Source organism: Gopherus flavomarginatus, chromosome 19 (assembly GCF_025201925.1).
Source record: "Gopherus flavomarginatus isolate rGopFla2 chromosome 19, rGopFla2.mat.asm, whole genome shotgun sequence".
NCBI lineage: Eukaryota > Metazoa > Chordata > Testudines > Testudinidae > Gopherus > Gopherus flavomarginatus.
Genome location: NC_066635.1, coordinates 6309448 through 6336954, shown reverse-complemented (window position 1 = coordinate 6336954; position 27507 = coordinate 6309448). Strand labels below are relative to the sequence as shown.

At 54.1% G+C, this 27507-nt stretch overlaps 1 protein-coding gene across 1 annotated transcript in view; it reads right to left on the bottom strand.

The window, feature by feature from the left end:
• Nucleotides 1-27507, bottom strand: part of SRRM3 (serine/arginine repetitive matrix 3) — a 171499-nt gene that overhangs the window by 44022 nt on the left and 99970 nt on the right. Inside the window, exon 4 of the mRNA XM_050929110.1 lies at nucleotides 8020-8121. Coding sequence (XP_050785067.1) covers nucleotides 8020-8121 — 102 coding nt within the window. The remainder of the gene's footprint in view (nucleotides 1-8019; nucleotides 8122-27507) is intronic.

Sequence of the window (27507 nt, the reverse complement as noted above, 5' to 3'; positions counted from 1 at the left end):
CACTGGTGAGTGCAGAGGCTTCACAGCGGCCACATAGAGTTACCTGGGAATGGTAAGGGTCACCTGGAGTGGTAGGACAAGGTTATCTGAAGTTCACTTATGACCACTTGAAGGTGAAATGGTTTCAGTGTCAACTGAGACTAGTCTGTGTGGGATTCCCAGGCCAATCGAGATGGGGCAGGGTCTGGCTTGCCTGTTGCAGAGAAGCTGGGAGATGGTTAATGAGAGAAACGGCATGAGGGCAACCCTTGGTGTCTCTCCTCCCACCAAGGGGTTTATCTGCTTAAAACCAATGGATGCAATCATGTTCCCATGGAAACCAAGAGGCTTTGCCATGGGCTACAATGAAGGGCAACAGAGTAATACTCTGGGAGAAAGGGTGTTGCAAGCTAGCCCCTGGGGGCGGAGGATGTGGGGGGCAGAGTATGGCCAAGATACTAGCCAAGCATAGAGGATCTCAGAGTCTGATCCCCAGCTCTCCTACTGCCTCCCTGGCTCCAGCTCTCCAGAACGAATTCAGCCCCCTGCAGCTCTGATTGATACACCTAAGCAAGTGGCTGGTTTTTCAAAAGTGGCCAGCTGCCACTGAGAACAGTGGGAGGTGTAGAGTGCTCCTGAACATCTGGCCCACAATGCCACATCTGTAAAACGGGGTTACTAGCACGGCCTTTCCCCCACCAGGTGTGTTTAGACTGTCGCTCTCCAGGGCAGGGACACTCTTGCCTAACACATCTGGGCAGTGCCTAGCTCCAGGGTCCAGAGATGAGCTCATGTAACGCTGCTGCTCAACATTAACCTAAACTGCCGCTCCTGCAACACTATCTGTAGTGGCGCAGGCCAGTGCTGGTGCTGGGCCCCCCGGGCTGCCCTGGGGCTCTGCCTGGCTAGATCAGACTGCAGGATCGGGGCCCAAAGCGCCTGCAAATCATGGTGGCCTAAAAACGGTGAGGTGGGCTGGGCTAAAAATCAGGCCCTGGATCTAAACTCTCCAGTTCTCCAGCATTTCCCTGTGCACACAACTCCCACATTCCCCGCTGGAAGGGGGCGGCAAATAAGGACTGGCCAGAACCAGCTCCTAGCGAAATGAAGGTGGGGATGAGATGGGCTAGGGTGAGACCCTCTAGCTGGGGAGTTTGAAACTGGAACCGGTGGGCAGTGACTCCACGTTGTTCCCCTTGGATGGCTCGTTGGGGGCTTACAGGACTCAAGTCGGGCCGGTCAGTTCCTAGTGGCCGAGCATCCGTCCCATTTACCCCTTGTCCAAGAGGCCGAGGGTTGAGAGGCCTCAGAGACAGAATTCTCCATCTAATCCGTAAGGTTGGTCTTTCTAGGTGAGCAGGGTTGGCAGGGCAGCATGGGGGAGCTGCCTGGGCTGCACCATGGCCATGGCTGTCAAGCTGACCCAGGCTTCCTGCGCTGAATCGGCTCGTAAATCATGTTCAATAATACAGCAGGCAGGAGCAGACAGCTCTGCTCAGAGCCTGCATCGACTGCTCTAGTGGGATTAGCAGGGCACGTGCTGCATGCAGACCCTCCCCTCTCTTCACTAGTTGCACCCTGTGGCAATTTCATTGACTCCTGACCAGCACTGGGGGACGGATGAGGCCCAAAGCCTTGACGCTACTCCAGTGCTTGGAAGATGGCTCCTTAGCATCAGATAACTAATGTCACACTCCTTCCAAATGGAAACTGCATTTAACAGAGCTGGCAGGACCTAGCTCACGCTTCCCTTGGGACTCCGACAGCAATGTATTTTTGTGATGTGATTCACATTAAGGCCAATAAACGCTCTTCAAAACCGGCCTCACTTTGCGCCTCCTTCCCCTCTGCAGCCATTGAGCAGGGGATGACAAGCAGCAGCATCTCTCCATGCACATGAACCTCTGCCACTTGGGGATTTTCACCCAATTAAGAGTAGAGTGAACAATCGCCTGTTTTAAGAGAGTGAAAACCAGGGTGTTGTGGACTCAAAGTACAAGCCAGATCGCTTCCTTTCTACTGCAAATTAGCTTTCCTCCCAGGAGGCTGCCCAGCTGCCAGCCAGAGAGACAGGGACGGTGGCTGGTATTAGAAAGGCTTTTCTCAGGTTAGCTGCCTTCATTTTTCCAATGGCATGTTTCTCGGTGATGGGGTTGTGTGACTTTTGCCTGGATGTGCATGCAGGCTAGGCAATGCCTTTAGAGTAAATAAATATGATTCTTGCTGGATTTTGACCACTTGGCCAGGTGATAACGTTCAGCACCATGAACAGCTCCCAGGCTAGGCTGTCCCGGCTGGAGTACCTTAACAAAATCACCCCATCTGAAGATTTTCTCCCTTTATCTTTGCTTAACCAGTCAGGACCACATTTTGGTGCCTAGCTGATTTTTTTCCCCTCTTCTCCTGAAACCTGTGTAAGATTTTTTTCAATAACAGCAAGGAGCCCCTTAGGAGATTACCAGGAGGGGAGGGGAGCTGTTCGGTTGGGCTAGAGGGGGTTAGAAAAGAAATGCTGGAGTAGGAACTCAGAGGTAGTAGGAAAAGTGAGCAGAAGACCTGGGTTCTATTCCTGGCTCTGCACTGACCTACTGTGTGACTTTGGATAACCCATTTTAATCTCTGAGTGCCTCAGTTTCTCCATCTGTAAAATAGGGAGATCGCTGCTGATGCTGACAGGCATTCTTGGTGCTCAGTGGCTGCAGAGAGCTCTGTGCTATTGGTATATAGCACATACACCAAAATGACATTAGAAGAACATGCAGGTTGCAAAGCCGAGCACCCAGAAATGAGGAAATGCCAACTTTCCAGTTGTCTGGGCAACCTGAATGTGACCCCCTTGTGCACATGCAGCATAAGCCAGTCTTTAATTACATGACCACACACTCTTTTTGAATGGGCTGAACTGTGGCCCCTCAATAGTTTGTTGTCTTCTCATTACTCACTATGTGGCTCCAGGTGTTAGCTACTGCCCACTATCCAAACCCCGCATCTGGAGACGAAATTGTTTTCTTCACGGGATTTCTATCGTGTCCGAGTGCTTCACAGCCATTAATATAGCCTCACCACTCCTCTGCGGGATGAGGGAGTGGTATGATTTCCATTTCACTCCTGGGAAACTGAGGCACACAGAGGTTCAGGTCCAAAGTCTCCATTCCTTTTAGGTGCCCACTTTGAGACAGCACTATCCAGGGAAGGACCTGCTCTGGGCTGGCGCATGCTCAGTGTGGATGGAATGTTTGAGAATTAGCCTGAGCTCTAGCAAGGCTCCTCTGACTATGTGCAAGCAGCAGTTTTTCAGAGGCTTATAGTTTGGCCTAATTTGGGGAGATTTTCACAGGGACAACAAAAGGCACAGCCCCGAGAAAAAGGCTGCCCCCTGCCAAATTTCAAATCCCTGCTCCAAAGCCTGGTAGGTGCTAGAACTTCTGACAAAGGTCATAAGGATTTTTTACCATGGGCAAAACAATGTATGTTTCCCTAACCTTGTACTCGGAAATGGCTGAACCGAGACTGGGCTCAATGCTTGTAAAGTGCTTTGGAGAGGAAATGTACCCCTGAAGTACTAAGGATTGTTAGCAAGGCAGAGTAGAAGAACCCTCATCCCAGCTCAGCAATTCCCCTCTATCCCCAGGGGTAATGCAGACACCTCTGCAGGGAAAAACTACTGTATTGAACTACTAATACTAGATGAACATCATTTGTTGGGGAAGAGTCAGCATGATTTTTGTAAAGGGAAATCATGCCTCACCAATCTACTAGAATTCTTTGAGGGCGGTTAACAAGCATGCGGACAAGGGGGAGCCAGTGGACACAGTGTACTTAGAGATTCAGAAAGCTTTTGTCAAAGTGCCTCACCAAAGGTTCGTAAGCAAAGTAAGCTGTCATGGGATAAAATGGAAGGTCATCTCACGGATCAGTAACTGGTTAAAAGATGGGAAACAAAGGGTAAGAATAATAGATCAGTTTTCAGAATGGAGAGAGGTAAATAGTGGTGTCCCCCAGGGTTTGTACCAGGTCCAGTCCTATTCAACATATTCATAAATGATCTGGAAAGAGGGGTAAACAGTGAGATGGCAAAATTTTCAGATGACACAAAACTACTTACGATAGCTCAATCCACAGCAGACTGTGAAAAGTTACAAAGGGATCTCGGTGACTGGACAACAAAACGTCAGATGAAATTCAATGTTGATAAATGCAAAGTAATGCACATTGGAAAACATAATCCCAACTACACATACAAAATGATGGGGTCTAAATTAACTGTTACCCCTCAAGAGAAAGATCTGGGAGTCATTGTGGATCGTTCTCTGAAAACATCCACTCAATGTGCAGTGTCAGTTAAAAAAGCGAACAGAATGTTGGGAATCATTAAGGGATAGATAATAAGACAGAAAATATCATATTCCCTATATATAAATCCACAGTATGCCCACACCTTGAATACTATGTGCAGGTCTGGTCGTTCCATATAAAAAAAAAGATACATCGGAATTGAAAAAAGGGCAATAAAAATGATTAGGGATATGGATCAGCTTCTATATGAGGAGAGATTAATAAGACTGGGACTTTTCAGCTTGGAAAAGAAATGACTAAGGGGGAATATGATAGAGGTCTATAAAATCATGACAGGTGTGGAGAAAGTGAATAAGGAAGTGTTATTTACTCCTTCTCATTGCATAAGAACTAGTGGTCATCAAATGAAATTAACAGGCAGCAGGTTTAAAACAAACAAAAGGAAGTATTTCTTCACACAACCCACAGTTAACCTGTGGAACTCCTTGCCAGAGGATGTTGTGAAGGCCAAGACCATAACAGTGTTCAAAAAAAGAACTAGATAAGTTCATGGAGGATAGTTCCATCAACGGCTATTAGCCAGGCTGGGCAGGGATGGTGTCCCTAGCCTCTGTTTGCCAGAAGCTGGGAATGGACAACAGGGGATGCATCACCTGTTCTGTTCATTCCCGCTGATGCCCCTGGCATTGGCCACTACTGGAAGACAGGCCACTGGGCTAGATGGACCTTTGGTCTGACCCAGTGTGACTGTTCTGAGGTTCTTATTCTTAGCTTGTAAGAATCTTGGAGCAGAGATTATCCTTTTGTGATAGCAGCAAAGAATCCTGTGGAACCTTATAGACGAACAGACGTTTCGGAGCATGAGCTTTCGTGGGTGAATACCCACTTCGTCAGATGCATGCCTTTTGTGATGTGTCTGTACCATACCGAGCACAATGGGTCTAGGATCAGGGCCCCTAGGCACTGCCGATGTACAAATCAACAAGAACATTAATTATATCAACCTCACGCCCGGGACCATCTCTGTTCTGTGGTTGTACAGCACTTAGCACAACGGGGTCCTAGGCCAAGAGTGGGACTCTTTGGCGCTGGGGTTTCTTCTAAGCGAGTCCACCGCCCCCTCCACCCAGCATAACGTGAGAGCGACATCTACACTTGAATTCCTTCCCAAGCCCATTTTCTAATCCTGCACTACGTTTCCAGACTTGCTACCTTGACAGCAGCTGGAGTATGATACACAGGATTGCTTTTTTATTACTTAGACGCTAGCCTACACCTACCCCCGCTCCTGCTTTATGGCCTAAAATAAAGATTCATGTCTGTGCGGGTGAGCTCGGAGAAAGCAGTGCGGTACCTGGCAGGATTTAAAGAATGCCAACCAGGTGTCAGACAGCTCCATTTCCTGTCCAATGTGCTGCACGAGTCTCACAGCCCTTCTCCCCCCGTGGGACTCCCCGTGACATTGCCAAGTCTGCAAATAGTTCGACTGCAAACCCCGCCACCTACGCACGCTGCAGAGGTGTCTGGAGGAGCCCAAAACCTCAACAGGTGTAACCTGGCATCAACCACAGAGCAATGCCCATTCAAGTCAGCTGGTTCCCTCCAGACCTCAGTTCTGCAAAACTGCAGGTGCGCCTGCAAAGCACGATTGCTGCCAAGGTCCCGGTGAGCAAGGGGTTAATCTTAGCTCACACTGGCTGCTTAGAGGGTGGAGATGGAGGCCCAGGGACCAGGGGGCTGGGATGATCTTCAGGCCGGTAAGTGTTTTTCTAGTCGCTTTCCACTCCAGGGGTCTTATTTTGCTTCCTCATTCGGAAAGCCCTCCCTTGGGGAAGAGATCATGCTGACCACAGCTAGATTTGCTGCTGAGTCCTTTCACCAGCCCCTAGAGTGAGTGACCAAGCAAGGGAGCAGATCTCAACAAGGCTTTGTGACGCTCTCCGACACCAAAACCCGGGTACCCTTTGAGCCGTACCCAGCTGTGCTTTTCGGCTGGCGTGTGGTCACAGAAGTTTCTGGCCCCACCCCCATCCCCCTGTGCTGCAGTTCTTTCTCACTGCCCTGATTTCCTGAGCCTAATGAAGCGTTAATATTCAGTGAACCTACAGGATCTATTCCTGTCCCGGCGTGACCTGCTTTCCAGGCTGATAGATGATGTGTGGCTTGCCAACGGCGCTCGCTGTGCCATTAAGCATTTCACAGATAAATCACGATCAAGCTGGGGCAGAACCAAGCACTGACAGCGATATTCCTGGAGCTGCGCCGGGGAGGAGGGAGAGGAGAGGGGGGAACAAAATCAGAAACTAAGACTTGGGGTCTTTGCAGCACAAGCTGTGTCACTCACCTGAATGATTTGAGAGTGGAAACCCCTGCATCTCATTCCAGAGAGACACACACATACACAGGATGGGAGTTCTCCGAGGCCAGAGTCTGACTTCAGAGGAGTCGCTCCCGATGTGGAGCAGTGTAACTTACGTCAGTGTGTTCACATGCCTCAGTGCAGCCAGGGGAGTTACTTTGGATTTACACAAGATGAGAAGTGAAAAATGAGTAGGGGCAACTCTGGATTCATACTGAGCTAACCTTAATTACAGCAAATTCAGTGCAGACTCTAGCAAAATGGGGCCGAGGCAGGCAGTGTAATCAATTGGCACAACAGTGACTGATATCAGGCTCTGCTGAAGTCAATGGAGTTAGTCCAGATTTACCCAGATCTGACCCACTACACTGGCAATTAATTTCAAGGGCTGACAGACAGCTGCACCCCATGGCCTCGCTGATGCAGAAAAGAGAGTGACTGACAGGAGAAGAGCAGAGGAGAGATTTTCTGGAATGGCAGGAAGTGGCCAGAAGCCTGGAATGGCCTAAGATGGGAAACCCCGGGACTCTTCACAGAGCTGAGACTCAAGGGACTTGGGTTCTCTTCCTGGCTGTGCCACTGGCTGACCTCGGGCAAGTCACTTCCCTCCCTGTGCCTCAGTTTCCCCATCTGTAAAATAGGAGTGATGGCACTGATGCCTTCCGCTGATGAACAGTGTGATATAAAAGCTAGGTGTTCTCCACAGGTATAATGGCACAGAAGGCCCTGCTTTATATATTTCTTACCTCTGCTGCGGTGAAGGGAGATCACCACTGCTCATCCTCGCTGTGCACCATTATTTATCTGAGTAACCCGCAGGGGTATCACATGCAGTGAGACTTCCCAGGAGAGTTGAGAGACGTTGTTCCTGACACCCTTTCTCCCCGGCAAGTGAGCAACTGGCCACTGCAAACCTGCTGTTAATTACTCAACACCATTCCAGATGTTGGGATGTTCTAAACCCATCGCTCATATCTGTGTGTGCTTCAATCTAATAAAGTGCAGTGTTGGACATCCTGACTTGCATGAATCTTATCAGCCGGAATTGCTGTGTTCCCATTGACATTGCCTGGAGTGAAATCATTACATTGCCCCTGCTGGGGGTTCTGAAAACACCAGGTAACAATCTCAGACCCATTCATTTCCTCCATCATCAGCCTGTGCAATGTGATGGGTGCACGAATGCAGCTCCTCATCGTATTTACTGGGTGGGGAGAGAAGGGAAAGAGAACTGCCCTGCGTCAGTGGATCCTGATCCACTCCCAAGGGGGGGGGGAAATTGGCGTGACAAGAGATCAGGAAGCGAGGCCAGGGGTGAGGTGAGAATTCAACCCTTCCCCATGCAACCCCCCCCAGGCCCGGCAGAGTGACCCTTCCACACTCACATTTGGCGCCCGTGCTGGTCCTCCCTGGTGAGTACTCCCTCCTTCTCCATCAGCATTTGCCGGAAGGTCTCCACTTTCTGCCGGATCTCCTCTTCCAAATACCTGGGGTGGAGAGAGAGCTGGAGAGTCAGGGATGCCGTCGCCCTGAGCTGGCACTCCACTGATGACGCCCCACCACCCCCCGCGCGCTTCCTCCCCTCCCTCTCCTCTCCGGGCCTTCAGCTCACCGCTCCCTGTGCCTGAAGCCCCCTCTCTGTGCCGGGGCATCGCCCAGCCTCCCTGGCTGGCGGGCTCAGCCGAGTGGCCAAAGACGGATTGGCCCCTGGGAACCCAACATCCTCCCTATCCCCAGAGGTTAGGTGGGGAGAGCAGGGTGGGGAAAGCACCCACATTGTTACAACGCCTGTGGGGCAGCACATGTCTGCTGCCAGCATGGGCCAGGACAGAGCCACCGTTGGGTATTAGCTCTGCCAGCTCTCCCTACCCCTTGGGGGCAGAGCCTGGCTCTCCTGGGGTGGGAGGGCCTGGCTCTCCTGGGGGGTGGGTGGGAAGTGCCCGGCTTCCACCCAGACTGGGCTAAGGGACCAGCTCCATACTCCTCCCCACCCCCTGCACGCTGCAGGCTCCCGGTAAGGGCCAGGCAGGACATACCCTCCCTCCGCTGTCCCCCATTCCCAGGGACTTCATGGAGGGCGTGTGGCCTAAATAAGGACTTCAGGGCTTGAGTCTGTGTTAAAGCAAATGGCCAGACCCTGAGCACAGACGCTCGACTCAGAGGCGTTCTGGGGTGGGCAGAGAGCGTGACGGGGCACAGCCGGAGAAGGCTTGCTCTGGGGACCCTGGGCTAGAGGGGGGGGAACCCCTGCCGGCTGGGCAGTAATCTGCTCCGTAGCACAAAGCCGACGTGAGCTGTCAGAACGAAGGAGGAGAGGATGGACAGTTTCCTCCCCAAGGGCTCTGCCTGCTCGGAGAGAAGCAGAGAACAACAGACCCATCTCCTCCCTCCCGCGCACGCACACGGCAAGCTAAGCGATATCGACCAGCTGGAAAAGGCAGTAGGGAGCCCGCCGGAGACCACAGCCCATAAGCAGCGGCTGGAGAAACGGCCTGTGCAAGCAGAGAGGCCTTAACTCAGGATTAACAGCTCATGCGAGCTAGAAGACGAGGGAGAATCACCCCTCATATGCCGGAGCCGCAGCTCGGGGCGGCCTCGGCATTGTAGCAAAGAAAACAAGGCTGGGCTTTAATCGCCCAAGCCAAGTGACCGGAATAAACTGGCCCAATCCCTGGGGAGTTTTCACTCCCATCGCCCTGATCCCTTTGTCCCGGGTAACCCCCGAGGCCTGTATCTTCCAGGAGAGACCCTGGCGTGCCAATGCCAAGCTGTGCTAGGGCTGGCAGCTTGTGCCATTCCTGCTGGGCCTCCGAGTACCACTGGCTGCCCCAGGTGGCTTTTGCCTCAGCCCCGGAGGCAGGAGGCAGCCCACTTCTGCCTCCAGAGCACCACATGGTGGCAGCAGAAGGAGAGTGCAGGCCCTAGGAAAGGAAGCTCAACCCAGTAGTTAAGGTGTTTGCCTGGGACTTGCGAGACTCTGCCACAGACTGCCTGTGTGAACCTGGGTTAGTCACTTGGTCTCTCTGTGCCTCAGTTCCCCCTCTGAACAACTGTCCTGCCTCTGAGAGGTGTTATGAAGATAAATATGTTAGCGCCTGGGGTGTTCAGACACCAGCATGAGGGGACCATGTGAGCACCATGGATAGAAGGGCCTCAGACCCCCAATTTGCAACTCACATGGGGGGGCTATCCCTGCAATATCTGGGTACGGAGCTACCCCTGTGAGGGGCGTGCGGCTGCCGAGAGCAATGCGCATCCTTCCTCGTGGACAATGGGGCTCTGAACTGCGGAAACGGCAGGCTCCGGGGCTTGTTAGCATTAGGCCTGCTAACGGACGCGTCAGATCTCAGCTGTCGGTGCTGTACAGGGGGGTTAAAAACACCACTTTACATGTGCGTCCAAAACATCCTGTGTGACAGGGCACCTAGGAGCCATGGGTACAGACAGCTCATCCTGCCGTGCTGGGCCCCCTTGCTGGGGGTCACTGCTGGACACCCCACGCGGGAGGGGCAGGCGGTGACATCCCTAGCTTGATGCGAATTTATAGGGATGCAGACAGCCAAGTGCCTCTGCACCAGAGAGCGAGGCCCGACTCGCTGCCAGATGATGGGGAGGGTGCGTCTCCAGGGAAGAGCCCCTCCCCTGGGCAGAGGCAGCACAAACAGAGCTCGCTATGTCTGGCCTAAAGCCAGCGGTGCAGAGAGCAAACTCTTGCCTGCGCCATCTGCCATTGACCTCATGGTAAGCTGGCTCGGCTCCATCCACCTCCCAGCTTCACTGTCCCTCCCCCCAGTGGGCTTTACTGCCCAAAACAGACTAGGATTTGGTTTATTATTCACAGTGACCAGCATCTATTTGGCACCCATCACTGTGGCATCCAGGCACCCACAGTGCTTCAGCAGAGATGATTCAGATCCCAACTGGAGACACTAAACGCCCAGACGTGGTAGCTGCAGTGAAGAGCTTTGCATCAGGAACTAAGTAGCCAAGGACGGTGGTGTTCACTATCCCCACAGTACAGATGGGGGATGGAGGCAAGGGGAAATTGTGTGACTTGGCCAAGGTCACCGACACAGCTGAGACTGGAACCCACAAGCTCCAAGTCTGGCCTGTGGATGGATTCACTCTGGAGCAGGGCCCTGGGCAAGGAGGTTCTTCATGGTTTGCTCTGTGAGGCGATCCCCTACTGCTTCCAGAAAGTGCCCGGGGACCTTTTGCCTGGAGAGCTGCCCAAGGCAGGCTGAGAGGTCCTCAGTGACAAATCCCATCCCAAGGATGGTTTATAATTGAATGGGAGGCAGGTAATCCCTTCAGCAAAGCCTCCGCCATCCCATGGCTCATCACCTCCTCCCCTCATGTCTCCAAGCCTCTGTGGCTACTCAAGGGCAACCTTGAAGCCATCTCATACATGCCACCCAGTTTGTTGATTTTACAGCCACCTCCTCAATTATTCTCCCCGCAAGTGACAAATGGAAACGCGATTTCTCCGTCCTAGGCAGGGACGAGCTTAATGCAAGTCTGTGACTCGGCCTCAACCAATCGGTCCTGGAGCTGGCACCATCGGGCCGCATCGCAGGTAGGGAAGCCACAGCTGGAGAGCTGGGCGGGAACCAGATTGACAGTTTTGCAGGAAATTCTGTGACTTGGAAAATGCTTCTGTTCCACATGGAATGAACAAGATTCTCCACTCCCCCCCACCCCCAAAAATTTCCCCATGAAACAAAATTGTGAACAAAATTTTCGGTTGAATTGTTTCATTTTGATCAAACGGAAACATTCTGTGCTGATTTTGGCTTTTCAAAAGCAAACAAACACGGGATTAGAGAAATTTGAAAACAAAGTTGTTTCAAACACAAAAAACAAAGAAAAAATCAAAACAACGTCAACACAATGTTTCAACCCATTGAAAACTCCCCCACTCCCCTCCATTATTTCCCTCCACCCGCCAGAAACAAAGTTTCATTAAAATAACACGTTTCGGAAAAACAAATCGGCGTTTTCCAGCAAGGTCGTTTGCCATCAGGTAATTTCCTCCCAGCTGTAGGTAACATCCCAGGGTCTGTGTGAGAGCCCTGGTCCCCCACGGGGACACGCCGCTGATTGGCACTGAGGTCACGTGAATTTCCTGCCAGACAGGTGGCATTAGAAGAGTCGAGGACTCTGAGCTGTTTGTGGGCCACCAGCTGGCATGAGCCACAGGTCACGCGCTCCATTCTGGAGCAGGGACGGCACGTTCTACCCCCTTTTACAGAACTTTCTCTGCCAGAGGGACTGAGAGGCGCCAAACCAACAGGTCTGGGAGCTGGAGCTTTTGCTACCCACGGAACAAGGCCAGCAGCTGTGAAAGTCTCCCATATACCCCCGCCAACGTGCCATGTGCCCCAACAAGAGTGACGGATTATGGGACGTTGGTGCCATTGACCTTCCTAATGACGCCACCGAGGGATCAAATCAGTGGCAGACATGGGGATGGTTTCAGGGATGTGGCTGTTAAGTGAGAGTTAAATGGTTTAAGGGGCTTAACTCATTCCTCCACACTGGGGTGGATTTCAGCCATTGCATATGAACTCAGATGGAGCAAGGAATCTGGAGCACTTAAGTAGGGGTGCATGAGCAAGCTATCGCCCAAAGCAAGCAGGGGCTGGAGCGAGATTAGGCAGTGGCCCACTTGCCTGGAATAAGCCGGGAGAGGAAATCCCTCGTTGGCTCATTCAGCTACTGAGTTTTGTAAGCAATGTTCTTTTTGCCCTGTCGGGCTGTCCGCAGTATCATTCGATTTCACCCACGTAGTCTTCATTTTCCTGGGACTGTTCTCTCAGGGTCAGATCCTGAGCCCTGCAGAGCACTTGCCACAAATTCTGGCAGCTCAACACCCCTCCCAGGATTCGGCCCTAAGTGTGGAAGTTCTGGTAATTAGGAAATCAATTATTCTGATTCATCTAACTTCAAAAGCAGCACGGATGTGAAAAGCCAGAGCACTGAACCTGGATGTCAGTCAGCAGGACTTTGGAGAGGAGGGCAAAGGTTCAGAGACATGGAAGATATGCCTGCTAGAGGAAGAGAGCCACGGATGTCTTAGCACAGAGCAGAGGAGTGGCAATTTCTGAATCCAGCTGGATCCAACGGCTCATTTGAGGCCTAGTGGTCTAAGCTCAGGACTGGAAAATCAGATGATTGGGTGTAGGCGCTGACTCCGTGGGTGCTCTGGGGCTGTAGCACCCACAGGGAAAAATTAGTGGGTGCTCTGCACCCACCAGCAGCCAAGCTCCCCTCCTCGCCCCTCGCCCTACCTCACCTCCTCCTCCACCTCCTCCCCTGAGGGTGCTGCGTCTCCGCTCCTCCCCCCTCCCTCCCAGCGCTTGCCGCAGGTAGCAAGCTCTGGGAGGTGGGGAAGAGGCATGGCCGGGGCAGGGATTTGGGGAAGCAATTGAATAGGGGCAGGGAGGGGACGGAGTTGTGGCGGGGACTTTGGGAAAGGGGTTGGAATGGGGGCTGGAGGGGCAGGAGCGGGGCGGAGTCAGGCCGGGGCTGGAGGCAGAGGAGGGGTCGAGCACCGGCACCTATGTGACTGGGGATCTAGTCCCAGTCCTGATAATGCCTCATGGATTGTGTTTACATAGAGTTAGCTGTGTGGATGCTCTTACTTCAATTTAACACTGGCTTACTGCATTTTACCTTAAAGCTATTCCCAATCAATGCGAGCAAAAAGGAAAAGAGCCCCTCTGAAATTGAAATCCGATTATCCGCAGAGGGGTCTGCACCAGTTTCACTACATCAGTTTAAATTCACACCTTAGGTTAAACTGGTGAAACTCTCCCATGTGGACAAGGCCTAAGCCTAACTGATTTAAACTAAACTTGATTAGGGCTGGTTTAAACCAAAATAAGTCAGTCTACGTGGCCTTTTGTGCCAATTTAACAAAGCCAGTTTAAAATTCATCCCTCTATAAACCAGTGCAACTCTGCATGTAGGCAGAGCCAGAGGTTGGGCAAGCCACTGATCCGCTCTGCCTCCATCCTGTGATCTGTAACTCAGAGATACAAATACTCATCCCAGGGCTTGTCTACCCAGCGGAATTGATCACAGTTAAATTCACCCCCTCTTTTATTCTGGAATAATTTCCCCATGCAGACACGCCCTACTTCACAAGACCGTGGAGCGGATCGGTGAATGTTTGAAAGGTGCTTTGAGGATGAAATATACAAGTGCTAAAGACTACCACGTTCCAGCTAATCTCTATTTCTCCGTAATCAAGTTTTCAGGTAAGAGCAAAAGACCTGTTCAGCAATGAGTTCTTTGCTGGAAAAATCTCTCCCCCTCCCACCCCTTGAATTTGATTTGATATTGGAAAAAATTTGCCGAATCATTTCCAGGAATAACACTCAATTGGGAGACCTCTATTCAAAATGTAAGCTATTTTGATTGGACACTGTGATGAAGTGGGACTCTTCCGTAATATTTTTGTGCGGCCTGTGTGTGCCTCAGTTTCCCCTATGTGCAGCAGGGTTACCTAGTGGATAGAAAGAGTTTGCTCTCTGCTGAGGCTATGACACAGGTGTGAATGTTACTTACCTGTCTGGGGCTTGGGCCAGCTTTTGAGAACACCATGGCAAACCCAATCACTAGGACTTTGATACCTAACCATCAACTACCACTTTTCTGCAAGGAGGCAAGCAGCGTTTGCCCAGTGGGTAACGGAGGACTGGGGAGGTGCCGGGGGATGGTTAAGGGTTGGCTGCTGAGGGCTTCCAGTGGGCCGTTCACCCGGGACTCTGACAAAGAGAAGTCAGAGAGACAGAGCTGGACCCCAGGAGTTCACCAGTGGTTCTCAGACTTACTAGATCACACACCCTTCTTTGTGTCTGTAGTAGTCTATGTCTCACCCTCCCCCCCGCCACACAAGTACACACGCCAACAAAAAACCCCACAACATGCATCTCTCACTGACTATTGAAAACAGTCAGGCATTGATTCAAACAAAGCCAACCATCCATTGTAATAAGCAGGGCCGCCCAGAGGATTGAGGGGACCTGAGGAAAAGCAATTTTGGGGGCCCCTTCCATAAAAAAGTTGCAATACTATAGAATACTGTATCTTGTGGGGGTGCCTGTGGGGCCCAGGGGCTGGGGCAAATTGCCCCACTTGCCCGCCCCCCAGGCAGCCCTGGTAATAAGAACAAAAGCAAAACTGGGCTCGTGGGTGACGCTTACAATTAAACATGCGCTCTGCGCCGTAGCCAACAGATTGACGTACCGATGGCAACGACTTTGTCTAACGCGCTGTAAGCGTAACAGAAATCCATCCGCACGCACAGTGCCTTCTAGAGTCAGGTGCGCAGCACCGCCGGGGACCTGATCTGTCGGGAGGAATCCGCGTTGCTAGTTATTCAATGTTGGGGCTAAAATGTGAGCAGTACCTTTTTCCCCAGAGCATCTCATGCCCCACCCCATACATCCCCCCGCCCCCAGTTTGAGAACCTCTGCTCTAGGGTAACTGCAATGGACTGGACTCCAACGTCCATTTCTCTGTGCTCACCACAGGACTTTCTGCACTGCCCTGCAGTCGCCGAACAAACCCGGCAGTGGCTGAGCGGCCTGCGTCGGTGCATGGCTCTCTGGCAGCGTGCCAGTCGCAGCTGGACTCCCTGTGCAGAGCTCAGCAGGGGCGCAGGCAGCCCAGGTCCAGCCCAAGGAGGTGGTGAGGCCATGGGGCTTACCCTGGGGGAGAAGTGAGACCCCGAGGGGGTCGGGCACACTAGGGGGGTTGCTGACAGAGACTGCTCTAAAGCTAGACCCATAGCTCCAACCCTGTGGAGCTATGACTGGCACCATCACCATGGCAAGGACGGGTGGTGCAGAGGCCACCTGCCTCAGTTTCCCCAAATCAATACTTCCCCACCTTCTCTGGTGGTTTTCATGACTCAGTCTTCAAGCCAAATCACTACAAAGGCCAATTCCTTCCAAGCTAGCAGAGTCCAAAGTCACTATCCAAACCACCACAGACTAATCAAATCCATGCTACAGCCGGGTTTGCTCTCAGTCCTTTCAGGGTTATCCAGCTCTCCGCAGCCCACTGCCAAGGCCTGGCCTAAAACCCATCAGCAGGTCCAAACAGGTCCTGGTCAGGGCCTACCTGCCCTCCAGGGAGGCTCAATCAGGCATGAATCCTATCCTGGCTTCTCTCACTGCACCAGGGTCTTTTCTCCTCCTTGCTGGGGCAGGCGCTCCCCTTTCTAGCCCTTCCCTTCTGGCCTGACACCTGCTATGGGTGCGGCAGGCAGGGCGGATTGGGGTCACCGCAGCACATTAACCCTTCCAGCTCTGGGGGGGGGGTTGGTGACCCCCCCCACAGACACAGGCACACATATCATAGGGTGGGTGTTGAGCCGCTCAGAGCCGCTGCCGTAAGAATAATCCAGGTCACCGCTCGAAGCCATGGGAATTGGAAAGCCAACCACAGTGGGGGATGGGCAAAGGACAGTTCCTGCCCCGAGAGGCTTCTGGGCTAAGTGGGGTGCAAGAACCTTCTCCTCTGCATCTCCTGCCAGCTGAAACAGCCTCCTTGCAACAGGCTCTCATCAGCTTTCCATCTCTGCTCAGATCTCATCTGGAAACAGCTCTCCCTGATCTCTGCCTCCCCTGGCTGTCCTGTACCTCTGTTCTCATGGGATGCCTATGATCTAAGGCCCTGGTTAGCATGAGAATTTAATGCTCCTTTGGCTACTGCAGGCAGCTTTGCTTTGCACTAGGTGAGACTCCGTCTCTCTTAAACAGAGATGCTGACCCCTGCCCCACCTCCACAGCCACAGCTTAGACAGGCATTCAGACTCTAATGAATCTTTCATGGGATCAGGACCTGCTACTTGCCAAATGGTTGCAAAGCTCACGCCAGCCAGGTCTCTCTCAGCAACTCCATCCTGGTGTTTTCCCTGCCGTGCATTCTGCAGTGCGGGGGGGCACAGGTTCGAAGGGGGGGACTCTCCCGGACCGTGCCTGGTACGTGGCAAAAGAGAGGGTCTGAGTCTCCGTGCCCGGCAAGGCTCTACCTTTCACCCAGCACTCAGCCCTGCTGCAAATGATCCTTCCCATAGGTCCCCTGGGCTCCGAAGGGCCGATCCCTTCCCAGGAGAGATTCTCACAGTGCAGCTCCCAGGAGAAGCCATTGCCAGGACCCAGGATTAAGTTAATGAAGGCTCTGATGCAGTAAGGTGAGATTTCTGGGCTTGCTCATGGATCCACCACAGCAGGAATGCAGGACACTGAGCTAATAACGACATTAGGGATTTGCATAGCGCTGTGCAGCATTGTCACTAATTAATCCTCCCAACCCCTGGCAGCAACCCTACTGGCAGATGGGGAAACTGAGGCACAGAGCAAGCCAGTCCAAGGGAGCCTATGGCTGAGCCCAGACTGGGATGCAGAAGGCTCCCAGCCTTGTGCTCTGAGCAGCAGCGTAGGCCTCTCTCTTAGATCAAGAGGTTGGGGATGAGATCCAGAGCCTGCAGCGAGGGCCTTGTCTTGGGAAGCACAGACTGGCTCGCCGGCTCCTCTTTTCTACATGGAGGGGCCAGCCCCCCTGCTAGCCTATCTCCGCAGTAGCTGTATCGGAGCAATGTCTCGACCCAGCCAGCGCTTGGTGTGGCTTGGTGCCCAGAAGGACTATAGGACAAGAGATGGTAACAGAGACGACACTGACTCATTGTATGGCCCAGCCAGGTAACAGGATCCCTCCCGCTGGATGGGGTGGGCACAGCTCTCTTCTCTGGAGTCTCCCTGCTCTGTGAGGAAGGGTAGCTGCGGGCGGTGACATTAGCTAGAAAGGTGAGGCAGCAAGGAAGGCCACATGGGACAGGGGGATTGCAGGCAACAGCTGTCCTGGTTTTCAGGAGCCAACCACTGGAGCTAACCAATGCGGGACCCGATCCTCAGCAGGTCTCAATGAGTGTAGCTGCATTGGCTTCAGTGGAACGATGCTGCTCACTTCAGTGCAGGCAACACAGAGCTGCACCAGCAGAGGGCCAGACCCGCAATTTTGGAGGCCTCAGAGATTCTGGAGAGTCCCAATCCCCCTTCTGAGGAGACCTGCACCATGTCTCTGCACCCCTCTGCTCCCTCGCTTTCATTCTGATCAAAAAACCCACCTTCCTTCCTTCTCCCAGAGGCTCCGTTACATATCACTGACAATCAGCGCTCTCGGGCTCATGCCACCAGCTCTCGAAACACAGCCAGGCATGGCCTCGGCGCTCGGTCTGTGCTGCCCAAATCTGGGGGCCTTTGGACCCGGTGTTTTGGTTCGGTACGCTAGAGAGATGGGAGACATCAGCACAGCATCACTGCTGAGAATCTAGCCTAGAAACCGGCAGAAAAATTAAGTTCAAGCTCTGAACCTTCCTTAAGTTCAAAGGTCTTTGGATCGGGTCCAGGCCCATCTCTCCCCAGGTGTATCACGGGCCTGTTCGAGTGCAAGGGAGATGAGGCTAAAGCAGTTACCGTGCTCCTTCCCTGTGAGTCTGTCTTGGGTGACAGCTGGTGCTACCAGATGTGAGCAGCTCAGGAGAGGCCTGTGCTGATGCCCTTGTCTGGCTGAATTTATCACACTTCAAAAGCCAGCCAGTCCCCAAATTCCCCATCTACTGGACCCTGTGGCACGGCCCCGAAGGGACACTCTGTGTTTTCTGCTCGGTAACCTGCTCTGCCATTTGCCAGGAGCAGCCCCTGGTCTGAAAGTCTGGTGTATTTTTAATGTCATGCCTGGAAGAGGCAGACTGGCCCCTTCCATGCGGCCAGGGCCGGCTTTAGGCTGATTCGACCGATTCCAGGGAATCAGGCCCCGTGCCTAAGAGGGCCCCGCGCCTTAGGCACCTTTTTAATTTTTTTTTTAAACTTACCCCGGTCCCCGGCTGTGGTCTGCTCCGGGGTCTTCCATGGTCCCGCTCCTTTGAGCGAAGCGCCGGCGGGAGCGCGGCGCGGCCCCGCTCTCCCAGCTAGAGCTCCAGCCGGGGCAGCGGGGCTTGCCGCGCTCTGGCCGGGGCTCCAGCCGGGGCAGCATGGCGGCGGGGCTTTGCCGTTCTCTGGCCGGGAGAGCGAGGCCACGGGGCTTGCCATGCTCCAGCCAGAGTGCGGCAAGCCTGGCAGCTCCGGCTGGAGCATGGCAAGCCCCGAGACCCCGGCTGGAGCTCTGGGCCCTTTAAATAGCCCCCAGAGCCCTGGGGCAGTGAGGGGCTCCGGTGGCTATTTAAAGGGCCCGGGGCTCCAGCTGCCTTTGCCACCCTGGTCCTTTAAATAGCTGCCGGAGCCCCGCCTCCCCCATGCATTCCCCAGCGCTCCCGCGGCTATTTAAAAGGTCTGGGGCGGGGTAGAAGGGGGTTTGGGGGCTACTTAAAGGGCTGGGGTTTCAGCTGCCTCTGCTGCACTCCCTGACCTGCCCACACCAGTCCGGCCCTCCCTGCCTGCAGCCAGCTCTGCACCCCATGCCCACAGCCAGCCCCTGCCAAACCCCCTGTCCTGTCTCTAGCCAACCCCTGCCACATACCCCTGCAGCCCTGCCCAAAGCCAGCCAGCCCCCCACACACTGCTGCCCGCACCAGCCCTGCGCGTCCTGCCCAGCCCGCACCCTCTGCCCTGTCTCCAGTCAACCCCTGCTGCACCCCACTGCCTGAAGCCAGCCAGTTCCACACTCCACTGTCTCCAGACCTGCAAACCCCTGCTGCACCCCCCTGCAGCCCTGCCTGAAGCCAGCCTGCCCCACACCCCTTGCCCTGCCTGCAGCTAGACCCTACCTCCAGTCAGCCCCTGCCCTAGCTCCAGCCAGCCCCATGTCCACTGCTGCCCTGCAGTTTCCAGGGCAGTAACCCTGCACACCTGCTTCAATGAGGGGGGCAGGGAGCAGCTGGGACCAACACATGTGCACACCCCCAGGGAGTGGCGGGGACCCACACATGTGAAATGGTGGTCATTAATAGCCAATCAACAGCATAGATGATGCAATATAAATCATATATAATTTTATTATTCATATAGTTATGGAAAGTAAATAATACATGAAAGAAATGAAAGGTTTTTTTTTCCACTTTTTTTTTTAAGTCATCCCTGCCAGGGCCCCGCCGAAAATGTTCGAATTGGGCCCCACACTTCCTAAAGCCGGCCCTGCGTGTGGCTGCGATTGGCTTCTCCAGGCCGTGGCTCGGTAAGAGTTTGTGTAATCAACATGACAGGAGGCAGCGGGGAAAGTTACTTGGTCACGGACCGGACTTGAATGCGCTCCAATCAGCCCGCTGCCTCGCTTGCTCTCCGAGGCGCTGCGTCTGGAACGACGCGAGCCCCGTGAAAACACTTCGACTCGACGACGTTTTGGGCCAGCCATCAGACAACAGGGAGCCTGCGAGGCCGGGAGAGAGGGGAGCAGGAGAGGAAAAAGGCAGAGGAATGTAACAGGCTCACAGGTCGCTCTTTAAAATATGCATCAACATGCGCAGCAGGAAGAGAGACGCTGGCTGCAAAGCGAATGGCTGCCAGAAGGCGAGCGCCGAGCCGGGATCCGCCCCAAGAAGAGAAGGATTCGCGGACCCCAGCGCTGCCCTGACTTTAAATGGCTGGTGCCGCTTTGAAATGTCCCAGCAGGGCGGCTGGGAGGGTGGGGGGAAGGATTAAGGCACTGAGACAGCAGTTTCCTTCATCCCTTCCAAACCGTTTCTTTTCCGTAATACCTTTAAGCACCATTTGCCTGTGGATTTCATGGCTGGAGCTGGGCGGGAAATGGATTTTTTGCCCTGGAAAATGTTTTGAGATTTAGAAAACTTTCCCATCCCGAATCCTGGGAAGAAAAGTCGAAATCTGGACCATTTTTGGCAAACTGAAAATCTGAAAAATCTTTCAGCTGGGCTCAGCTCGGGTCCCGCGCCAGAGCTAGTCCTGTGTCCGCTGCAGCAGAGCAATCCTGATACGTCGAAGGAGACCCGCTCTGTGGGTAGGACTAGAGTCATGCTCATGCCTTGTGCTGGCCTTCTTCACAGCAGGGAATTACACCTGCGGCGCACCGAGTTCACCACTCTCACGCCCAGCGTGGCAACCAAGCACCCCCTGCCACCTAACCCCCCACTTCAATCTGAATTGAATGAAACCACACCCATTTACACTAGCTGCGGGCGGCTCTGGCCCATTTGCTCCCAAGGAGTGACACCCCCTGACACCAGTGGAGGATGCAGCCCCATTGACTCCAGAGCAGCGGAGGGTCCGACCCCTGGTTAGTCAGCAGGAAGAAGAGGGGCAGAGAAAGCAGAACACCATGGTCAAGGAGGGGAACGTTTTGACGTCCTCACTCACAGAGGTTCCGCTCTTGGATTCACACTGGCCTTGGATATGCAGTCACAGCCAACCCATTCTCCCTCTGCTGAGCCCCGAAAGTTGGTCTGTGTCACACAAGGATGAAATGCGGGAGATCCCCTGAAATGTCTGCGCAGGGCAGGGAAATGGCCAGCGCCAGTCTCCGGGCAGAGCTTGTTGGCAGAGAGATCTGCCCCATATGGGCTCTGGGTCTAGGTGACGCTTTGTCTCATGTATAGGATGAGATAGGAGCCCATGGTGCTGTTCCCAGCACCGACACTGATGTGCTCTGTGACCATCCACACGTTACTTTCCCTCTCCATGCCTCAGTTTCCCCTCCCACCCTTACTTTGCCATGTCTGTTTAGATTGTAAACTCATTGGCACACTTAGTCTCTCTCCCCAGGTGTACGTACAGCACCTGGCACAATGGGGCCCTGATTGTTGCTGGGAGCTACTGTCAAACAAATAATAATCCATCAGGGAAGCTTGCAGCTCTGCAGGAATGATTTCCCCTCTGCTAAGCCCTTCTCTCCCATTCCTGGGGTCTGTGGCTGGAGTACAGGAGGATCCATCACTGAGAGAAAGAAAAGCTGGCTAGGAGCTCAGAGGGAGCAGTGTGGGACTCCCGCTGGGTCAGACGCAGGCCCTTCCAGGCGCTCTGGGATACAGCAGCCCGCAGAGCAGGAGGATGTGCGTCTGCTCAGTGGATAGCGCTCCACAGGATCTAATCTCGCCAGAGACAGCCTGGCTCGCTGCCCCTTTCGCTGCCCTGCCAACAGGAAACACCAATAACAGCGCTTTGCCCTTCCCAGATGAGGGGCTCCAAACGCTTCAGAGATGCTAACAAATCAATCACTCTGCGAGGCAAGTATCATTAGCTCCAGTGTACAGATGGGGGAAATTGAGGGTCAGAGAAGGAAAGGGACTGAGCTGGAAACTGAATCCAGGAGGCCGGACTTCCGGTCCCCAGCACTAACTACGTCCTTGCATTTAACAATACCATTGCCCAGCTCCTGCCATCAGTAGATCTCAAAGCGCTTCACAAAGGAGATCTCACTCGTTATCCCCATTGTACAGATGGGGAAACTGAGGCATAGGAAGGTGAAGCACCTTGTCCCAGGTCACTCACTAGGCCAGTGGCACAGCTGGGAACAGAACCCACGTTTCCCATACCTGAGTCCAGGGCACTGGCCTCTGGACCATACTAACTCCTAACTGCATTAGTCACATGGGTAGCCAGCCCGACTTTGTGCGACTCTCTCAAGCGAGGCAGAGACCAGTCACTGCAAGGAGAGCCAGATGTAGCCGGGCACGGAGGCTGCAAGGAAGCCCTGGGATGGTGGGCATCTCAGCGGCTCACTGTGCTATTCCTCCTCCCCCTTCTGTCTCATCCTTTTGCTGCCATTCATACATCTTTGTTCCTTGAACGTTTCCGGAACATGGAGTGTAACGAAGCCACCTCTGCCCCAACTGCACCTTGGGCAGGGACTGCATTCATCCCAGGATCCGATTCTCTGCTCTCCTTTCCCTTAGGAGGTCATCTCCGTCAGGGCACGGTGGGTGCACCATGCTACCAATCAGGCATCTCCAGTCACCCCCCCCCATTCCCCGGGGTGGCATTTTGCACCCAATTGGCACAGGTGTGAATGACAAGGCAGAGGAGAAGCAGGCCCATAGCTGGCCGAAGCTGCGGAGAGGGGAGTGAAAGGTCCCGTGGCAGCAGATGGTCTATGGAGGAGCGAGGAGGCTACGGTGGCAAGGCACCACAACACACGTGTCCCTGGTAGGTCGGAGCTGTGCGTGTACACACGGTGGGTCGGATACACCGCTGGCATAGCTCCATTGACTGCGCTTGCTTCCATGGAGCTGCCACAGTTTGCACCAGCACAGCTGAGCTGCACGCATGAGTGCCCCAGAGCAACCACGCTGCAGTTCATGGGAAATCCCAACAGGCAGGCCTCATCGGCACGAAGGAGTATCTCCCTAATCTCGGTGTGCGGCACCGGCAAAGCAGGGCAGAGGCTGGGGAACACAGCAGACAAGGCCCTAGAAACCTTGGCAAAGAAGGGTTTGAATGGAACCGTAGCTAAGATGTCCCACACAGAGGCAGTAGGGACTAAAACTCCAACAGCCCAGGCTAGGGTTTGCCCCGACATTAAATCCCGCCCTGAGCAATGCCGGTGAGTCAATCAGGGCCGGGATTCCCACAGGAGCAGGAATCACAGGGACCACGGGTGGGTGTAAATCGGTGTGACCAATCAAGAGCAACGGCCGAGGATGTTGGCCCATGGATGTCGATCAGTGGTTCGGCACAGGGCTGGGACTAAAAAGCGGTGGCTCGGGGTGTAAGCCAAGCAGGGGAGCCGAGGGTAGGTCAGCCAGGGCTGCGAGTGGGCCGGGTACCAATTGTCAAGGTGGTGGCTCGATGGCGGTGCAGTGAGTGATTGGTACAGGCCACTTCCACTCCCTGTACAGCCATTGCTTGTGCTGTATCTCTCTGCTCTGAAACACCAAAGGGCTCTGGAAACTGCCTCTCTCCCTGTTCCCAGAGCCTGCACAACCAGCCTGACTGCCCAAGCACGAGCGAGCTGGGTACAGAGCATTCAGTGGTGGAAATCGATAAGGGTTGATGAATCGGGAGTGTCAGCTGATCAACGATAGTCTGGGTGTACGTTAGCCAGGAGTGAAGTGAAGCGGGTGGGAACTGATGGTGTGAGCCACACGGGGGTGTAACCAGGAGTGCAAGCTACTCAGTGGTGTAACTGAGGCAGAAGGGGGCCAAGTGTTATTTGCACAGGGGGTGTGATGCAGTGCAAAATCCCACCATCACCACCACCATTAGACCTGGTGGAAGTATCAGCCCTACCCTGAATCTTTAGCCACGGCAGGATCCCTGGGCTGAGCATCAGGCCACACGTCCCTCTCTAGTTGCCAGGGCATCTGGGCTGGGCTGCAGCTGGCTGCCTATCCGAACCCCTACCCCTTATCACTGGCCCAGGACACGTCGGGTTGGCATGATCCCACCTGCCGTTTCCACCTGCTGTCCTTCCACTGATGGCGCTGTATCTGCTCTGAAACATCTGGGCTCCGGAAGCTGCCTCTACCTATTCCCAGAGCCTGCATAAATGTTCTCAATCAGCCCACTGCAAATGTTGTGAACGCCGCTGCGCCGCACAGGCCGTCCTGCATCTCAGAACCCACCGTCGGACTTGAAAGAGCCGCTATCATCCCGGGGCGCCTGTGCCCAAGGGGGACCCGGAGGGGGGATGAGACAGGAAAGCAAACAGCACAAAACGAAGGCACGTGCTGAAATTGGAGACAGCAAGGATAACGCAGACTGCAAACATGCTGCTCGACAAACATCCTCCCGGCTTCATGGGGACCGGAGAGGTGCCCATGGGCTGCGTATGGGGGATCAGGGAGGTGTATGGGAGGGCGCACTGGCTTGTGGGGCGATGGTGAGTCTGTGTGCGGGATACTGTGTTTGTGCAGATGGTGGGGGCAGGTAGGCTGGAGTGATAGGCGTGGGTGGGTGCTGGGGATACAGCTTTGTCACCATCCCAAGGACAGCATTCTCTAAGCACAGCCATTTCCTCTTCCAAATCTAGGGGAACTCCGCACTGTGTCGGGTAGCTGCAGGGGCAGGTTCTCACTTGACCCGTGGGCCAGGTCTCAGCCCATGCAAGCTGCAGGGCCGTGGGCTGGGTCCTGGCAGAACCACCTGCAACCCTTCCCCTTCCCAGATTTTCTGTGGCTATTTAATCTCCTGAAACTCTCTTTGAAAGTGTGAATTTCAGAGCGACTCGGGAAAGAGGGGAAGGAATTAATATGAATGAGTTCATTTGCACCGAAATGGCCTCATGAGCACGCAAACTGGTGATAGCTCCTGAAACCTGCTCATCATGTGGACCCCCCACCCTCGGTCCTAAAGACAGAGCCCTCCTATCTCTGCTGGGAAGAACCCCAGCCCCGCAGTGGACCAGTCTTAACAACCACTGGGGCCAGCCCTAGGCTTTGCCAAGGTATGTACAAAGTCCCCTGGGTCTCCTGCAGAGGTTCCAACCCCCCTAGCCGGCAGTGCAGTGACAGGAAATGTGGGGATGTCATGGCCAGAAGCTGGGGGTCGTTAGTGGGTTTGCCACTACTGGGGGCAGGGAGCAGAGCAGGTGCCAGCGTGTCAGGGCCTGGCACAAAGGGAAGGGGGTCAAGTGGGCCTGTCAGGAAGCTGCATCCCTGGGCCAGTCTATTGTCCAACCAATCAGTCCATTTATTGCGCTATCCTAGATCTCTCTCTCATCCCCATACACACCCAGCATCCATCAATCCCCATACATACCCACCATCCATCCATCTATCCTTCCATCCATCTATCCCCATACACACCCATCATCCATCATCTATCTATCCTTCCATCCATCCATCCCCATCCACAACCATCTATGCATCTATCCTTCCATCCATCCATCCCCATCCACAACCATCTATGCATCTATCCTTCCATCCATCCCCATACACACCCAGCATCCATCCATTTATCCTTCCATCCATCCATCCCCATACATACCCACCATCTATCCATCCATCCCCATACACACCCAGCATCCATCAATCCCCATACACACCCACCATCTATCTATCCTTCCATCCATCCATCCATCCCCATACACACCCAGCATCCGCCATCTATCCTTCCATCCACCCATCCATCCCCATACTCACCCAGCATCGATCCATCTATCCTTCCATCCATCCATCCCCATACACACCAACCATCCATCCACTCCCATACACACCAACCATCCATCCCCATACATAACAACCATCTATCTCTCCATCCCCATACACACCCAGGATCCATCCACCTATCCTTCCATCCATACATCCATTCCCAGACACACCCACCATCTATCTATCCCCATACACAGCCACCATCTACCTATCCATCCACACACACACCAAGCATCCATCCATCTATCCATCCATCCCAATACACACCCATTAACTATCTATCCATCCATGCCCATAAACCCCCCTCTATCTCACTTTCCATCACCATGGCATCTGGGCCCTTGATTTAAGGTTACTGATAGAAACCCCATGGAACTCAGTGGCTCAGCCTAGTTCTGACCCCAAGCTGGCTGATTTCGCATGCCTTTTTCTTGGGGTTACTGTCTTCAATCCCAGCCATCCAGGGACGACTCAGGAGCCACAAGCAGAAAGTGACCCAAAGGTCTGCACTGTCTGAGCTCCCCACAACCCCCAACCAGTGCCCCCCCAACTCGGCGTGTGACACAGCCCTAAGCAGATTATGCCTCCTGGAGAACCAGTTCCTGTTTGCAGGGCCTGATGTGCAGGGGTGCTGAGCGCCACATGATGCCAGCAGGCGTCAGGGGGAACAGTGGGTGCCCAGCACCTCTGAGAACCAGCCTGCACCAGAGTCAGTCCCAGCTGCAGCCTCGGGCCAGCTGCAAGGGTAAGACCCAGGGAGAAAGCAAAGGGGGGAGGGGGTTTGATTCAGAGCTGGAGCAAAGCTTTGGAGTCCAGTGCAGGTGCCACGGTCCCCAGCACCCTCCTTCCCCCGTGCACCCAGCAGCCTCCACTCGGAGGTTCCACATAAGAGAATTCCTCACATAAAAACCGTCCCCGTCCCCCCAGGAGGCCACTATGATTCAGCTGCTCTCTTCATTAGGCCGAGCGCCTCACGCTTCTGCCTGTCGCCCCTAGATTAAAGAGCCCTTTTGTAGCCAGGATTTTCTCCCCCCAAAGTCAAGTCACCTCTGGAGCTCCCTTTTCACAAACCCAGCAGATCGAGCTCTTAAAGTCACTAGCTGTGAGGCCTTTCCTCCAGCCCCCTGAGTTATCTGTGGGGCTCTCCTCTGCACCCTCCCCAGTTTTTCAACGTCCTTAGAAAAATGTGGCACCCACCAGGGCTGGATCAGTTGCCCCACCTCACCTGTGCTGCATACAGAGGTAACGTCCCCTCCCGGCTCGCTACTCCCCTCTATGCACTGCTGGGCGGCAGGCTGGCAGCCTGAGGCTGTGGGCCAGGAAAGCTGCAGTGTGGTTATCGAGCCCCTAGGGATTCAGTGGAAAAGAGGCTCAGAGAGGCCTGGGCATGACGAGAAATTACCAGGATGAGGGTTGCCAGGTGTCCAGTTTTTTTACCAGAATGCCCGGGCAAAAAGGGACCCTGGTAGTTCCAGTCAGCACACCTGACCAGGCCGTTAAAAGTCTGGCTGGTGGGGCAGGCAGGCTTCCTACCTGGCTCCGCACGGCTCCCCAGAAGCGACGAAATGTCCTTAGGCTCCTACGGGCTCCTAAGTGGAGGCGCGGCCAGGTGGGCTCCACGTGCTGCCCCCACCCCAAGCACCAGCTCTGCAGCTCCCATTGGCCAGGAACCGCAGCCAATGGGAACTGCGGGGCTGGTGCCTGTGGGTGGAGGCAGTGTGCACTGTGCAGAGCCATATGGCTGTGTCTCTGCCTAGGAGCCAAGGGACATGTTGCCGCTTGCGGGGAGCCCCCTGAGGTAAGCGCCACCCCACTCCCGCTC